Source organism: Bemisia tabaci, chromosome 6 (assembly GCF_918797505.1).
Source record: "Bemisia tabaci chromosome 6, PGI_BMITA_v3".
Classification (NCBI taxonomy): Eukaryota; Metazoa; Arthropoda; class Insecta; order Hemiptera; family Aleyrodidae; genus Bemisia; species Bemisia tabaci.
In genome coordinates, this window is record NC_092798.1 from 5,332,866 (window position 1) to 5,348,403 (window position 15,538).

Here is a 15,538-nt window from a genome sequence, read left to right on the forward strand (position 1 = left end):
AGCTAAATACTCTCATATTCATGATTATTTGTTTATTTTTTGATAATTTTTTTTATTAGTGATGTTGTAATATTGTGTAAATTATTGTTAAAATTTTGTATAAAATTTATATTTAAGTTTCATCATTACTTTTGTTTTCTCTTCATTATCCAGCTCTTCATTTGCTCCATTCGAACTTACATTTTTAGATGAAGAAAACCCTTCTCAGTTTTTGTCATCCTGTATAGTCATTTTAACGAAAAGAATAAAGGATTTCAGGAGTGAAGAGATTGCTTGTTCAAAGCAGTTGATAGAATCACACTCTCACAAGTAAAAAAAAATCGTTTATTTACAAAAATCAAACTATATTGGAAAACAAATCTCATTTCTTACAGAAACGTAGAAAGTAGTGAATGAATAAAATGAGTTCAAAATTATTTTTTTTTACTGTAACCTATGAAATTCGTAAAAAAAAGTATTTGAATGATAATTCCTCAGTTTTTTACGGTTTTCCATTTTAAAAAAGGCACGGCTAAAGTCAAAAGTGGAACAACATGAAGTTTCAAAATTTTCCATTTCATTAGTGTGGTCATCTGTAGGAGAATTACATTTCCTAATAAAGGAAAATAATTTTCAAGCTCTAATCTGAGAATTATCACATACAAATTTTGGGAATGAGAAGTATGTCCCCATTTCACTTGCATCATCATGGTCACTATTTATTCAAAAAGAGCACATCTCCTCGCTGTAGATTTCACCACAAAAGAGAGACTTCATTTATAAATTATTAATCCTGCAAGGAAGAAAGAAACTCATAACCTGAAAAGGGCAGTTACAATTTGATGTTTATATTTTGAATTTTCTCTCTTCAAAAAAAAAAAAACGAATCTAGCATTATATTGCACAAATAAGGAACCCACCGACTTAACTATATTGGCCTGTCATGAGTGTAGGCTGCCATTGAGTACATACATTAAGAAAGCAGAGGTTACTACAAGGATGATTGAAAGAGAACTGTGATGAGAATCGGCAGAATTGCAAAGGTCTCCTCTACAGAAGCACATGAAAACTTTGTTGCGGCTGACCATCGTCTCAGCACAATGCTCCTCATCATCTGAGGGCCCTCGTTGTAGGCACATTCTGTGTGTTGCAGTATCGTACTCTGGAAAAAAATAGTACAATATTGTTTGACTTTGATCACTTTCATCAATTCTTAAGTTGGTAGTGTGAAAATGATGAATGAAAAGGGCATCTCAAATTTAAAACTCGCAAGAAAAAAGAACATTGTTGCATGAAACGGAGCTAGCTGTAGATTACTAAAAAAAATTAAGTTGACCGGCGCCCAATGATTGAAGAATATCACTCATGAAGAAGTTTTGTAAAAAATTTGAATTTCAGGGAAAAAATTTTTAAGAAGTTGAAAGATCCCTCTAGTTATAAACCCTAACATCAAGACAAAGAAATATGCATTTCAATTTTCTATGTTTTTACCAAGTATACCCCGATATAAGTATTTAAAATGACAAATATCTCAATTTCCTAAAATATCCCATTAACTGCGTCAATAATAAATTCCTTCAATTGAGACGAGCCCAAAAAAAATTTTAAATTTACATTCAGTGCAATCCAGACTGACTTTTGGAGAAGATAATTAAAATAGTGATGATAAATCCTAATCATTCCAAATGAATCTCATTTCTAGTAGGTAAAAACAGTACCCTAGTAACACACCTTGTAAAATAACTAAGTACCCAGGAAGTAAGTAAGTAAATGTAAAGCTGGTATTTTTTTACAATTTTGAAAGTTGTTCATTGATAAACTCGTAAAGAAGTTGTATTTAGTTCAAGTTCAAGAATTTTGCAGTAAAAATTTGTAGTGAAAGGGGTACCTATGGAGAGGTAATTCATACTATAATGTATGTTTATTGTACTAAATAGGTACTACATAGGCATTTTATTTTTGGTCTATTTTACTACTTTTAAGTACAAGTTTTCTATGATGATTCCTCTAGAAATTTTATGGTATGCGCTGCTAGGGTAACAGGATCCATCTGGTTTGAGAGAAATGTCTTTAATATTTCTTATTCACCAAATATCTATCATCGAGACATCCCAATATCAAAAGCACACTGACCTTCATTTTTAAACGTGCTTGAACTTCCCTCCGTGACTTTCCCACACCAGCCAGAGGCACACGGTATCACTTCTACTCCTTGGCCCTCTTCAATTTGTGAAGCATTTGTAAATTTGAATTTATCTTTGCAGCTACCCAGTTCACCCCGTGACCGACAGGAAAAGCATCTTTTCGAAACTCCTGAGAACAGAAATAGCAAAAAATGAAAATGGTTGTACAGCAAATTACAAACACAGCTGATCCTCCAAAGAGTCCATTAATTTTTTTTAGATTATTCTTCAGACCAGTAAAGAGAAGGATTATGATGTATTCACTTGAAGAATGAGATTTTATGTCACTTTCGCTCCACTAAACCAATGATTACTTATTGTTAGGTACCTACAAGGAAGGAAATGACATTTTTTGGCAAAATTTATCGCAACTTACTTCCAGCGAAGAATTCTTTCTTCGCTTCTTTTGGCCCAATGTTTTCTACCAACTTGGGAAACTCTGGAGAAAGGGAAAACTCCATAAATTAGGGCCGACTACTTTCTTATCCTCCTGTTCAAGTCTCCAGGAACCATCCAATATGGACGAGAGAAATAGGAATATGGAGACGACTCACCTTGTGTTACACTTGCTAAAGTAATCACAGATATTAAGACGAAATAAATTTTATAACAAAATATTCTATAATACATCATTTAAGATTATTTTAACGAAAATCGATGCAGCATTTTACGGCTGTGAGATTTCTTCTTATCACAGATCACACGTTTCGCTTCTCGGAGTTTCATTGTTCTTCATATCCGTGTGCGGCGACCTCTATTGGCCAATTTCGAAAGTGTATCAATTTGGAACCTGTACCGCGAAATTTAAAACTGCGGCTCCGCAATCCGTCTCGTCTCGCACACCACATTTTGACGGTGAAACTGTCGCAACGCTTATTTACGGTCTTTCGGTTCGTTTCCACTCCCATTTTATCACATGAATCCCATTAAATATATATCCCATTATTATGTCCATCCCATTTTTTTTTTATCGAATGAGAAAAAACCAGCGCCATCGCTTGGAATTTCACGAAAATTTCCTCACACCATGAATAAAAATCAAGGGAGTTTTCAAAAAACGAAGTTGAGTATTTTTCCATGTATAAAATAAAGGATCCCTAGTAGCAGAACAAATGTTTGTTTTTCTAAAAAAAAGTATAAAAAAACATATCTGTTATCTAAATGATCGTTTTATATAAAAAACGTGTAACGCTTATATAAAAAAAAAATCAAAGTTCAGACCCGACCGTAATACATGAAAAATGATAAAAGCTAGATACCTACGGTAATTTTTTTTTATACACACATTTTTTATTTTTTTATATAACGCATGCATACGAAAGTGTTAAAAGTGAACATTTTTATGTAACTATTATATAAAAAAATAGGTCATCATTTTCGTGAGCTTTTCGGGAATTAGAGGAATTTTTAGTATGTTCGCGAAAAGCTCACGAAAATTATAACTTTTTTTTATATTATGGTTACATGAAAATGTTCACTTTTAACACTTTTATATGCATGCATTATATAAAAAAAATTAACTTTCGTACATAATATGTATCTTTTCCTTCTGTGGTTCTGCTACTAGGGATGACAAGGAATATTACATTACGACGTTGCATAGGTACCTAATAAATCCGTTTAGGTAGACACTTGAAGTTTCACCGTCGATTCCTCGCATACGCCTCACGCACCAAATGGAAAATTGACAGTGTCGAGATGCGACCAACGCTTTTATAGCGCCTGAGTGCAATCTCTATACGGAGAACGAATTTCTTTATAACGCCTGACTGCAACTATTCGGACTCCACGGATGTCTGTGTTGCATACGCATCGAAGTGAAGGCGTTTTGACTCTCCAGGTACTCTCCGCTTCACATGTGCTGCGGCCTGCGCTGCGGCCCGCGAGATTTCGCCCGTTGCATCCAGTAAGTATTCCTGTTTTATTTTTGCAAGGCGGGCGGCTTATGCACAAAACTTTTTCCTTTTTTTAAAAAAAAAAAAAAAAAAAATTGGATTGACAATTATTAAATATGTATTGTTCATCAACATCCAAGTCGACAGAAGTAAGAAAATTGGGGAAAAAGTTATTTGCAACGTTATAAATGCTGATTGACTTCTAGTTCTAGACTGCAACGAAGAATCTTTAGGTATGCACTATGCCCCGCACCCCTTCAGCTTCTCTCCCTTACCCCACCATCCCTTTGTCAGCAATTTCGTCAAGGTCGACATCCAAAAAAGGAATCAAAATTCAGAGTAAGAAGAAAGTCATTAGGAATATTGTTTGGCATGAAATTTTTCTTTGAAAAATCGTCGTGTTATTCAATTAAAATTATTTGCTCATTAAACGGCAAAAGTACTCTAACCGGCAACGGGCAATACCGAAGATGTCGCTGGCCGCGGAGCGAGCGGCCTTTGGGGAATCGCAGCGGCCCGGGGACATAGCCCCCTAGTCATTACATAATTTTGTAAATGCCACCATGCCACCTATTGTCTTCCTTCCCCTTTCCTGTTTTTGAAATACATTTTCAGACCCCCCCCCCCTCCCACACCCGCAAGTTAAAATTCTACAACTCTGCCTAATTTGACAACGTTGAAAGATTTTGCCGCGAGATTTCAACAACCAATCACAGCTGACCATTCCGCACAGTTTATTTACCTGCAATGAGGTTATGTTTGACGGGCTCCCTAATATTTTTAAAGTTTAAAATTCTTCAGTTATGAAAAATTCTATAGTTAATTTAGAAGCAGCCGGAACCAATGAGGAATCCGATGATAATGTAAGTACATTTTAAGTATTATCAGAACCGAAGAGCGTTGTGAAACTGTCGAAGTTCTCCCGGCGTATTTTAGAGGTTAGGTTATGTTCCGTAGCTTCATTCAAATTTTTTTAATTTTAAGTTCTGGAAGGATACGTGCCACGAACTTCTGCCTGCCAATTTACAGCTTGGAAATTTACCACACTACATATATGTTTTCTATTAAAGGGGTTCTTTTGATAAAAAAATATGGACCTGCTTTGAACTTGAGCCTGCTATATAATCCTCAGCGCTCTGCCAGAAGTATCCACTAGACTGAGCAGTCTAGTATGTACCAAATGAATTTGTTACTCTGTGAGTCACCTTCATTGAATGTACATGCTCACTGCCAAAATTGAGGGTTTTGTGCATCACGACGGCGCAAGTCGGCAATCACATATCTTGTTCGCGGTGTCTGAAAATCTCCGCCTCTATGTTATTTTTCTAAAGAAGAACAAATTAACATCATTCCTTGAAGTTTTTGCAAAATTTTCTTTGCAGAGAGAAGAAAATTGTGCGGAAAAGAAAGGCAGAACCTTATTTTTTCAAAACCTTAAATACCTAGTTCAGAGGCTCACAACTACTGTTCAAAACTGAAGGTTCTCTTGTTGTCATATCAGCAGATCATTTTAGAATATCGATCTGTCGCTGCCCTCTCTCAGCATCCCTGTAACTCTCTGTTTATACTCACATAATTTTAGAATTGCTCCATGGCATGGATATTAAATTGAAATTATTATTTATTGATGCTCTTATATTTTAGGATGAAACGTCCAGCATCGGAAGTACGAACACTGACAATAACTCATCCAGGAGCGCAACCCCAACCAACAGACGTAAAAAAGGAAGCCGAGGTCGTCAAAAATCAAACAGTTTCAAACCTATGAAATTGCAGTATAAATTGACGTAAGTATTTAGATTTATATAAATGAAGTAATATTAAGTTGATTTAATTTGTCAAGTATATTTATTTTATGTAAACAAGATGAAAGGAGGGGTGCCATTTGGAGGGCGATAGTTTCAAGCAACAATTTTGTTGTAAACTTAGGTGAAACATAATTAGAGGAATGGAAATCACAACCTTTTCTGCAACAGTGTGAAAAATCTGTGGTAACACTACCACTTTCTTTACATCTTCATGAAGGTAGTTCTCTAGTTCGAGACATACACTCTACTCTCAATTTTAACTTCTACCGTAATTTATAGGTGGACCAATGTTTGATTGGAGAAGAAGCACAATATTTATGTTGTGAAGCCAGCTAATCATTTCACATTTTTTTCTGTTTAGCTGCAGCATCAAAGAAGACCATGGACAGCCAATTTTTGGTTGCCAATTCAACCATCTTTTGAAACCAAACGAACCATTAATCTTTGCTTCTGTTGGGAGTAATAGAGTTTCAATATATGAATGCCCTGAGAATAGTGGTGTCAAATTGCTGCAATGTTATGCTGATCCCGATGTATCCTTTTTAATCTATATTCAGTTTTTCAACAGGCAGATTTTAATCGCATTTGCAGCCATCAAAATTTTCACCACCAGTCCCCCTCTCCTCTTTGTAATTATAAATATTTTTTACTCAAATTTTCTATTTTTATTCAAAGAGACTGAACATTCATCTGTAGGACAGCACTTAGTTCTTCTTCTTAGAAAATGAATAAATGCAATTGGCCTGTTGCAAACTTTTGCTACTGCAAAAATTAAAGTTGTTTCCATCAGTAAATATCTTAAAAATCATGATAAGCGCATTAGCAAAGTTTTGAATGCACTCCTAACTTCACAATCTGCGTAAGAAATTTGCTTTTGTTGTGCAAAAAATTGTTATTTTACGCTTCCCTCTTCAAAAATGATACTAAGGCACAAGTGAATATTTCGTTAGAGGTTTCGTTCTATCCAACCCCTGTGCACTTGGGTACTACACAATATTCAACATGGCCGACACTAATCTGCTAAAACAAATGTGCCTGGACAATATTCTAATCATTTGTTAACAACCCAGCATGTTTACATTCACGATTTCTACGTGTTGATAAAAATCCGCTTCGGTTGACCTTGTGCTCCCGTTTGCGATTTGCGCGCTGAAGCGTCGGCTATGTTGGGTATTGCTATTGCGAAAGGGTTCAATGGAACGACTCCTCTAATGAAATGTTCACCTGTGCTGTAGTATCATTTTTGAAGCGGGAAGCTCAAAAAAATGCAAATTTCTTATATAGATTGTGAAGTTAGGAGTGCATTTCAAACTTTGTCAATGTGCTCATTATGATTTTTGAGACATTTACTGATAGGAACAACTTTGATTTTTGCTTTAGCAAAAGTTTGCAACAGGCCCATTATTTGGCTTTCTGAAGGTTTCTCTCCCCCTCTTATTTCAAAAAGAATAAAAATGAAATTTATGAGCCTGGGTGTACTGCCTTTCCTGGGTATCAAGGTGCTGACTGAGTCTAAAATCGGGTTTTGACAACTATCATGGCTATCATGGTGCCTATTAAAGTTGACTCAACCTGTCGATTTTTTCAAACTGGTAATTGTAAAATAGCAGCAGTGCTCTCAATGCACCATTTGCAATGTAGCAGCCTTACCTGAGAATGAAAAGATTTGAGAACAGGAGGGAGACATGGAGAAAAACAGCATAATAAAGTTAATTTTGCTCCTGAAATATTGTAAATGGCTTCTAAAAATTAGGGTCTCTGGCCAAGGTGGCTCCTAAAATATTAAGGGAAAGACAGGATACTGATCTGTCTGCAAGTATGCTGTTTTGAGTATGAATTTTCTCCTTAATGTCAAGTTTTGTAGAATGAGGAGAATTTCTACACATGTGCCTGGTCTTACGAGCAAGATACTGGACGGCCACTGTTAGCTGTAGCTGGATCAAGAGGAGTCATCCGTATCATTAGTCCCTTCACGCAAACTAGTATCAAACATTTCATAGGTAACAACCCTGAGTTGCTTTATTTTGAGACAGATTATTCCATCAACTCCTGTGTTGACACTGATCTTTAAAAATGTAATTTTTTCTCAAAGCTTGAAGCTTGGTTGGAAATTAGACCTCAAATATTAATAATTAAAGAAAAGAGAAATAGTAAAGTGAATAGAATAATTCTCTTCTTCACGATTTGGTATTCATACAAATGAGCGAGTTCTTTAATTGAAGATCATAAACTTAAAGAGGGTAAAACTATAAGATCCTTACACTTCGAAGATCCAAGAACTTTGGAAAAAAATTTAGTTTCTCCATTTGTTCAGCGGACAAAGAATTGTAATGAACTCCATTTCTCTCAGCCCGTAATATTATTGCATTCAAGCAACTCAGAGCAAGTGAAAATTTGAAATATCTCACTCCCAGAAGCTGAAGGCTTACTTCCCAAGAAAAGAAACTACTTTTGAAAGCAATCTTTCTCTGATAAACTCTAATATCAAAATTATATAATGTGCATTAAATTATGGTACGTGGCTCAAATTTCTCAAGGGATTCGTTCGATTTTTTTTTAAGCAAATTAAGTTGCTTCTTAAACTTAATCATTGCTCCATATAGTCTGAAACCAGACAAAATGGATATCAAATGAAACTTCTGGATAGTTATTCATTTGTTTATTTTAATGAAGAGGCCACATTTAGATCTTATTTGATATATCTCTTATCATTCAAACCAATTCCTTGGATAAAATTGATGATCTTCCTAGGCCAGGCTCATCCTATCAGTTTCAACCATCTAATTACAGTTTTGTGGTCTGTACAAGTGGCCCATTTGGAATATTGAATGCAACTTTATTTTCCCGAAGAAGAAATTACCAGAAAGTGACATTGTATCATCTCATGTTGAAATCTCCGGTGCTCACACAGTTTTATGATCATTCTGCTTGATTCTTCCCGAATAGGTCATGGTCATGCAATAAATGAAGTGAAATTCCACCCAAGAGACCCAAATATTCTTTTGTCGGTCTCAAAAGATCACACTCTAAGACTTTGGAACATCAAGACTGATATTTGCATAGCGATTTTCGGCGGTATTGAAGGTCACCGCGATGAAGTCCTTAGTGCGGTAATTTAATTTTTAACAATTAAAGATTACAATACTACTTCTATGTGACTGTTCAGGGGAAACAGGAATTTAGTCCACTTGCCCTGGAGTTAGTTTAGTTACCCATTTTGAGCTCCAAACATGATAATTTTAAATTCTCCATCACCTTTTCTTACAGTTATGTTTTTTTCACTGCAGACCTCAAACTGTCATAACTTCATTTCAAGTAAGAATTTTTTTTATTATTTTATGGTGAGAAGCTCATTAAACATTCCTTTACTAGTGCTTCCAACAAGTAAATCAATTTGGAGTTAGAGTTTTTTTACGGTAAGGTTCTGTGGACAGCCAAACTTGACTTTTTCTATCTAACAGAAAAAGATGACTTGTGTAAAACTCTTGCTGTATATCATTATCCTCACTAAGCGCATTCACTTTATTCTTGAATACTTGCTTTCCAGGATTTCGATATCAAAGGTGAACGAATTATGTCCTGCGGAATGGACCATTCTCTAAAATTATGGTGTCTGGATAAAGAGGAAATGCAGGACGCCATGCAAGCTTCTTACACTTTTAATATCGCCCGATCGCGAGGCCCGTTTGATACTTTGAAAGAGCATTTTCCAGATTTCTCCACCCGAGATATTCACAGGAATTATGTCGACTGTGTACGGTGGTTTGGAGATTTTGTCTTGTCAAAGGTAATCATTTCATCTCATGTAGTTTAGTCTGTAGATAAAAAAGGTGGAAATTATTTATGTCCTCAAAAATGATTTATTCAGGGTTGCCACAGTTTGGGAATACCAGGAAAACCGGAAAATATTCTGGAAATACAAGGAAAACCGCACAATGTTGGGGAATCTCAAAAGTCAGGGAAATCCGGAAATGTCAGAAAAAGTGACAAAAGTGTCAAGGAAACATTATTAAGTCGCCTTTGTTTGCTTTATGAAAGGGGTTTAACGTTTTGGACAACAGATTTTGCATGGAAACTATTTCAAACCATGTCTTATTAACCATCTAGCATATCTTTAATTGTTTGTGAATATTATCATAATGTGACAGGGAAATTGGTGAAATGTCGGAAAATTTCATTTTTCAAATTCTGTGGCAACCCTGTTCATTGAATATACCAAAATGAGAAATCAGCGATTTTTCTTTGAGAAGAAGTAGAGCAGTTGAAGAGCGAAGCAGTAGAAGTTAAAGAGCTTAGGGTACAATGCAACAGTTTAACTCATGGTCTTTGTTTGCAAATTTCAAATTTTCCACTTAACTTTCGATTTATTGTTATGAAAAAACAGGAATAATGATGCATTGGTTGGTAAAAATTTGATTTACAAAATGTGGAAACTTGTTTTCACGGCTTAGACTCTTTTCAACTGTTGCCCAAATATTTAAAATTTCAGTCACCAGTCTAATACTACTGTGCCTCTGATGCTTTTGATTTGATTCTTTCAGTCTTGTGAAAATTGCTTGGTTTGTTGGAAGCCAGGCAAATTAGAAGATACAAAGTTGAAAAATAATGAAACGAATGTATCCATTATCCACCGATTTGAGTACAAAGATTGTGAAATATGGTTTGTCCGTTTCTCCATGGATTATAGTCAAAAAGTGAGTATATTTCAATTTTATATTTTAAGGCTGTATCATTGTAATTTACTGTCTGTTCCTAAAGCATTCACAAAGAACGATGGGCACTTTAAAAAAGCCTGAAATCCTTTCTTCAGTGCGTTAGTTGCGTGGTTTGTGATTTAGTTTTTCAAGTTTTCCGCATCCATGGGCAATTTTTCTCAGTCGCCAGCACCCAGCACCCAAGTTTTTCTAGAGAGAGGCATAAGAAAACCTAAAATAAGTGTATAATAATTGTTTAGACTTTTTCTCCTTTATGATATCTATTGTTTCAAACATTTATACCTCTCTGTACTTTGTTTTACAAAAAAAAAAGAGCTTTAAATCAATTGAAATCAGGTGTACGGAAGGTTTTAAGAGTTTGCAAGATGACTTATTCATTCAGGTCAAGTTTTCTTGTGTCTATGCGGGCAAACCTGATTGCTGGCGACTAAATAAAATTGCTAATAGATACAGGAAATTTGAAAAAAGTCCGCAAATACCGTGCTAGGTAGTTGATTGTTTTTTTTGCAGTTTTTATGTGCTCAATTTAGCTTTTGTGAGATTTTACCTTCAGAACGTCTATTAACTTGGCTGTATCTCCTAGGCGCAACACTGCAACAGTCCCATTGATTTAATATTTTTTAAAGTGGAAACAAAATTTTATTCAATTCCCTGTTCTCCCGAATGATTCAAAATTTCTTTGGAAGACCATCTTAGAATTTTAGGGAAGTTTCTGAACTTCCCCTCAGGATAACTAGGTTCATAATTTGAATCAAATTATACTTTGGGGTTGAGAGATTTGCTCTCTGGAAGTATTTAAATACATCACAAAGATGAATTGATGTAGGATTGGTATCGATAAGGGCTATTTTTGGCCCTACCCTGGATTTTCTCAACTCTAGGAGTTTTTGCTCATCGGAGGTCTATAACAGAATGCGTGTTAATTCGGTCATTTCCCGTCTCCTTTTGGGTCTAATATTGTATAGACCAGAAATGACCAATTTATGGTGCACTCTGTAAAATATAGACCTTCAATAAGGAAAAACTTGTATAGTTGAGGAAATTCAAGGTTGGCCCAAAAACGGCCCTTATTGACGCCCTTCTTTTCTAACGGTTTTTGAAAGTTACCACAAGCCGCTTCCTATAGGTTCTGCTTTGTCAGTGAGATGTTGGAATCCAGCTGATTTTTATTCAGGTTTTTGTTTAATCAAGCTGAGATTTTTCATTCGTATATGATCCTGTTTCAGATTTTAGCTCTTGGCAACACGATAGGTCGGTGTTTCGTATGGGATCTGGATGTGAGCAATGCCAATGAAGCCAAGTCTGTCACGCTGAGCCACCCACGGTGCACTTCAGCCATAAGGCAGACGAGTCTCAGCAGAGATGGCTCCACGCTGATATGTGTCTGTGATGATGGGACCATCTGGCGCTGGGATAAGACACTTCAGTAAAACCAGGGTCCCACTTTAGTTTAAGGTAATGCTAAAAGAAAAGAGAAGACATTTGGACTGAGTTTAGCAGAAATGCATTAAGTTTGAAAGAAGAAAAAGAGGTTTGAAATTGTATTCCTCGATAAGACTCTTAAGTTGAAGATTCTGAGACTAGGACAAAGTCTAATGATTATTTTCTTGTTCTAAATATTTTCTCTTCCCTTAGAATTTTCAACAGAAGAAAATTTACGATTATTTGACTTCAAAACATGCGTTTTGCTGTGTTTCTGATAAACTCGGTTCATTCTATTTATCTGTTTTCGCATTCTACTTCAAATATGTTGAAAAGCGATGGAAAACTTGTGCACAAACTAGCAGCATTGCAAGCCTCATACGCCCTTTTGAGGAAGAAATCCTCAATAGAAATATGTATTAAGCCATCGATGTGCTGTAAATGTCAAATAACTTATGGGAAGGTAAACTTATTGCTTTCTTGTGTTGGTTTCCATGACAACTGTAAGTGTTTTGTGCAATTCATCCAGATTCTTTCATTGAAGTAGCGCACTCTTCAATGTTAAATTAGTAGATCACCTCTACTCAGTTTATGGTTCAAAATGAACACAAATTCTCCCAAAACTTTGCCGAATAACTACCCTTAGTAAGTGTCTTAAATTGAATCACTTCCTTCATTGATTTTATTTACTTCTATTGACTGTCATTAATCATCGCGCTATTGTATGTATCAAATGTGAGTTTACCTCTTTTTCTATTTACCTTTGTCGAGGCCCAGGTATAGCTAGTTGTGAGTATTGTGCTCAAAAAGCAATGCATCAAACTGCCATTAAAGTAGTTCCTAAGATTTTTTATTTTGCTATCCTAGACAAGACCTCAATAAGTCATTTAAGTGTCCCAGTTGCTCTTAATGCACTGTATTTTTCCACAGGAAGGCATGCGCCCTAGCAATTCATACCGAATGTTTTAGGTAAAATTTGAAGAAATCATTTCAAAATTATTTTGCAAATTTTTCCTTAAATATTTTTCTGTTTAAAGAACACTATAATAGCCTTTCCGTGCTTTTGCCTAGGAAGGGAGTGTTTCTATCTGGGTTCCTTATTGTTGCCAGCTAGTGCTGTAAAATCAGCACTTTCCCCCGTTTTAACCCTTATTAACTGTTTTTATTTCATCTCACTACCTGGCAACCATGGGGTTCTTGTCTTTTAAATTCACTAAATGACTTTTTCCTTTGTGCTGATAATCTTTTGTATATTTGTTTCAGCTCACAAAAATGTAAACTAAGACTTTGTAAGTATCAAAGACTGTACCATGAGACTTTCATGCGAGCGGTTGAAGATTTCACATTCCTTAAACCACGGGCTATTGATGGTATTGTCGTTTGGAAAATCTTCAAAGAGGTTACACATGGCGCGAATGAAATCGGCCATCAGCCATCCGCAGCTACAGAAGCTCATCTGCAGTGTCTGTTAAACGAAAATTGTAGATTAATTTTCTAAGAATCAACTATTAGCTGTAAATTAACAATTTTATTGGAGTCATAAGTCAATCAAATACTTGCACACTACGTCTGGAGAAGTATTTAGAGTTTGTCGCATACAACAGTTGCCTAGCAACTGAAAACAAAGTTAGATGGTTTTTACCCTCAAGTGTAAAGGGAGAAAGATTATGGACATCTTTTCTCAAGAAACTCGTACTCAGATTATTTGTTCTAAGAACTTAAAAACCATACTACAGAACTTATACTATTTACAGGGTGATCTAAAATTTCCGCTCCACCAACATCCCTATAACTTTTGAAGGTATTGAGATAGGGACGCAAAATTTTGTTAGCATCCCCAAGGCAAGAGGAACGACTTTTAGAGACCCCCAAAACTTTAAAGGGACCACTCTGAAAGGTGGCAAGAACCTAAGAGTTGTACGGATAGTGCAGGACTTTTGGATCGATCACTGTGTATAATTCTTTGCCAAGCAAAAAAAATGTAATCTGCCCTCTTTGATTGATTATACCAACGGTCATTGCTCATGAAAAATGTGCCTTGTGCTTCTCGAAATCTTCAAGCTATAGATGATTAGAAGACATTCAATTGTATAATTAATTATTATTACAGAAAATCTGCAAGGAATGCCTTGATTGTAAATAAATTTGTAATTTTGTTTTAACCATTCCAGTACACTTTCACAATCATGATCGATTTTCAATGGTGGATCAAAAGGATTTTTTAATGACTTGTCAGATCAATTTAAGTTCACGCCAACTCTGCTGTGCTAACGAAAAACGGCTTAGGAACATCTGAATGTTGCTACTTTTCCTCTTATGAAATATTCAGTTTTTAGGAAATTTTTGGATATTTTCTCCTGAAATTTTCAGATACTGTATATCAAACTGAGAATGAAATCATCCGAAAAAGTGGGAGAAAAATATACACAAGTTTCCCGGAAAATTCGTATTTTATCATAGGAAATTTATCAACGTCTGAAGCCTCATACAACGTTTTTCTTCAGCATGGCAAAACTGGACTTCCTCATGCAATGAAATTCTATCTTCAGACATTTTCATTTCAGAAAAACCTCTTCTGTCTATAAAATAATAAGCGCAAGATCTCTGTCAACAATCAATTACCCACTGGGGGAAAAAAATTTCTGCTCCAACATATTCAGGATGTTAAATATCTTTGCAATAACTCTGGAGTATTGACATGAACACTCTGGCTGTTCATTCAATATTGATAGAATTGAGTGTGCATATTCGAAGTTGTCGCGTCGATGTTTGACATCTCCAGAGTCAATCCAGCAAATGTGATATTTTCAATGGAGCTCCAAGAAAAACAATCCTTGAAACCTCTAGCTGTGCTATGATGTTTTTGTTGTAGTCACCAAAGAAAACATAAAAACACCAGAAAGCAAATTATGAGGGCGAAATGGACAGCTCATTTCTGTTTGTGAACTGATGCTAAGTTAAAGCAAGCACTGCCGTCTATTTTATGATTCATCTAGAAAATTTACATTTTAGCACTTTCAGCTGTACAAATTTCAATTAGGTTATTTTATTGAGTCCTGATTGTACCTTGGTATCTGTTAAGTGATTTTGACCTGTACTGCCGATTGATTGTATTTTTATATAAAATTATCTTGGTGGTTTTTTAATTCTAATCGTTATTTGTGATTAAAAGTGCGTGTGTGTGATTAATCCTTGTCAATTCATTTTTTATCATTGATCGACCTTTTAATGAGCAGATGAGGAGTGATAGTATCAAACGATCTGATAGCGTCCTCTTCATCAACGAGAACCTTCGCTAAATTACATTTTTTAGCACAGACGAAATTTAGAAATTTCCCTGTGAATGGATCCTTAACATTTCTACAGAGTAGCTGACAACTGTTTTCCATGTAAAATTTCGTAGAAAAATCAAAAAGTCAATTATAAAGATAAAGAAAGTAATATTAAGTGGAGAAAAAGCTGATTAAAATCTGACCAACCAGAGGCTAACAGTCCAACAAAAGATGACGTGACTATAGGCCCTGTCTTCGGCCGGG

At 35.4% G+C, this 15,538-nt stretch overlaps 2 protein-coding genes across 3 annotated transcripts; one reads left to right on the plus strand and one right to left on the minus strand.

The window, feature by feature from the left end:
• Positions 1 to 310: 310 nt before the first annotated feature.
• On the minus strand, positions 311 to 2,909 carry rtv (QVR superfamily protein rtv). 2 transcript variants are annotated; one of them, XM_019053588.2, is made up of 3 exons: positions 2,717 to 2,909; positions 2,113 to 2,292; positions 311 to 1,141 (listed from the first exon to the last, which is right to left on the minus strand). In XM_019053588.2, exons 1-3 carry the CDS (start codon positions 2,793 to 2,795, stop codon positions 921 to 923), a joined length of 480 nt encoding a protein of 159 aa, XP_018909133.1. In that variant the 5' UTR covers positions 2,796 to 2,909; the 3' UTR covers positions 311 to 920. The 2 variants fall into 2 exon arrangements, with proteins under 2 accessions (XP_018909133.1, XP_018909132.2); XM_019053587.2 differs by lacking the exon at positions 2,717 to 2,909 and adding an exon at positions 2,539 to 2,638.
• Positions 2,910 to 4,762: 1,853 nt separating this feature from the next.
• On the plus strand, positions 4,763 to 15,191 carry LOC109038514 (polycomb protein eed). Its single transcript, XM_019053584.2, has 9 exons — positions 4,763 to 4,920; positions 5,702 to 5,844; positions 6,227 to 6,398; positions 7,730 to 7,865; positions 8,812 to 8,975; positions 9,413 to 9,652; positions 10,407 to 10,559; positions 11,807 to 12,035; positions 13,266 to 15,191. Exons 1-8 carry the CDS (start codon positions 4,861 to 4,863, stop codon positions 12,008 to 12,010), a joined length of 1,272 nt encoding a protein of 423 aa, XP_018909129.1. The 5' UTR covers positions 4,763 to 4,860; the 3' UTR covers positions 12,011 to 12,035; positions 13,266 to 15,191.
• The last annotated feature ends 347 nt before the right edge of the window (positions 15,192 to 15,538 follow it).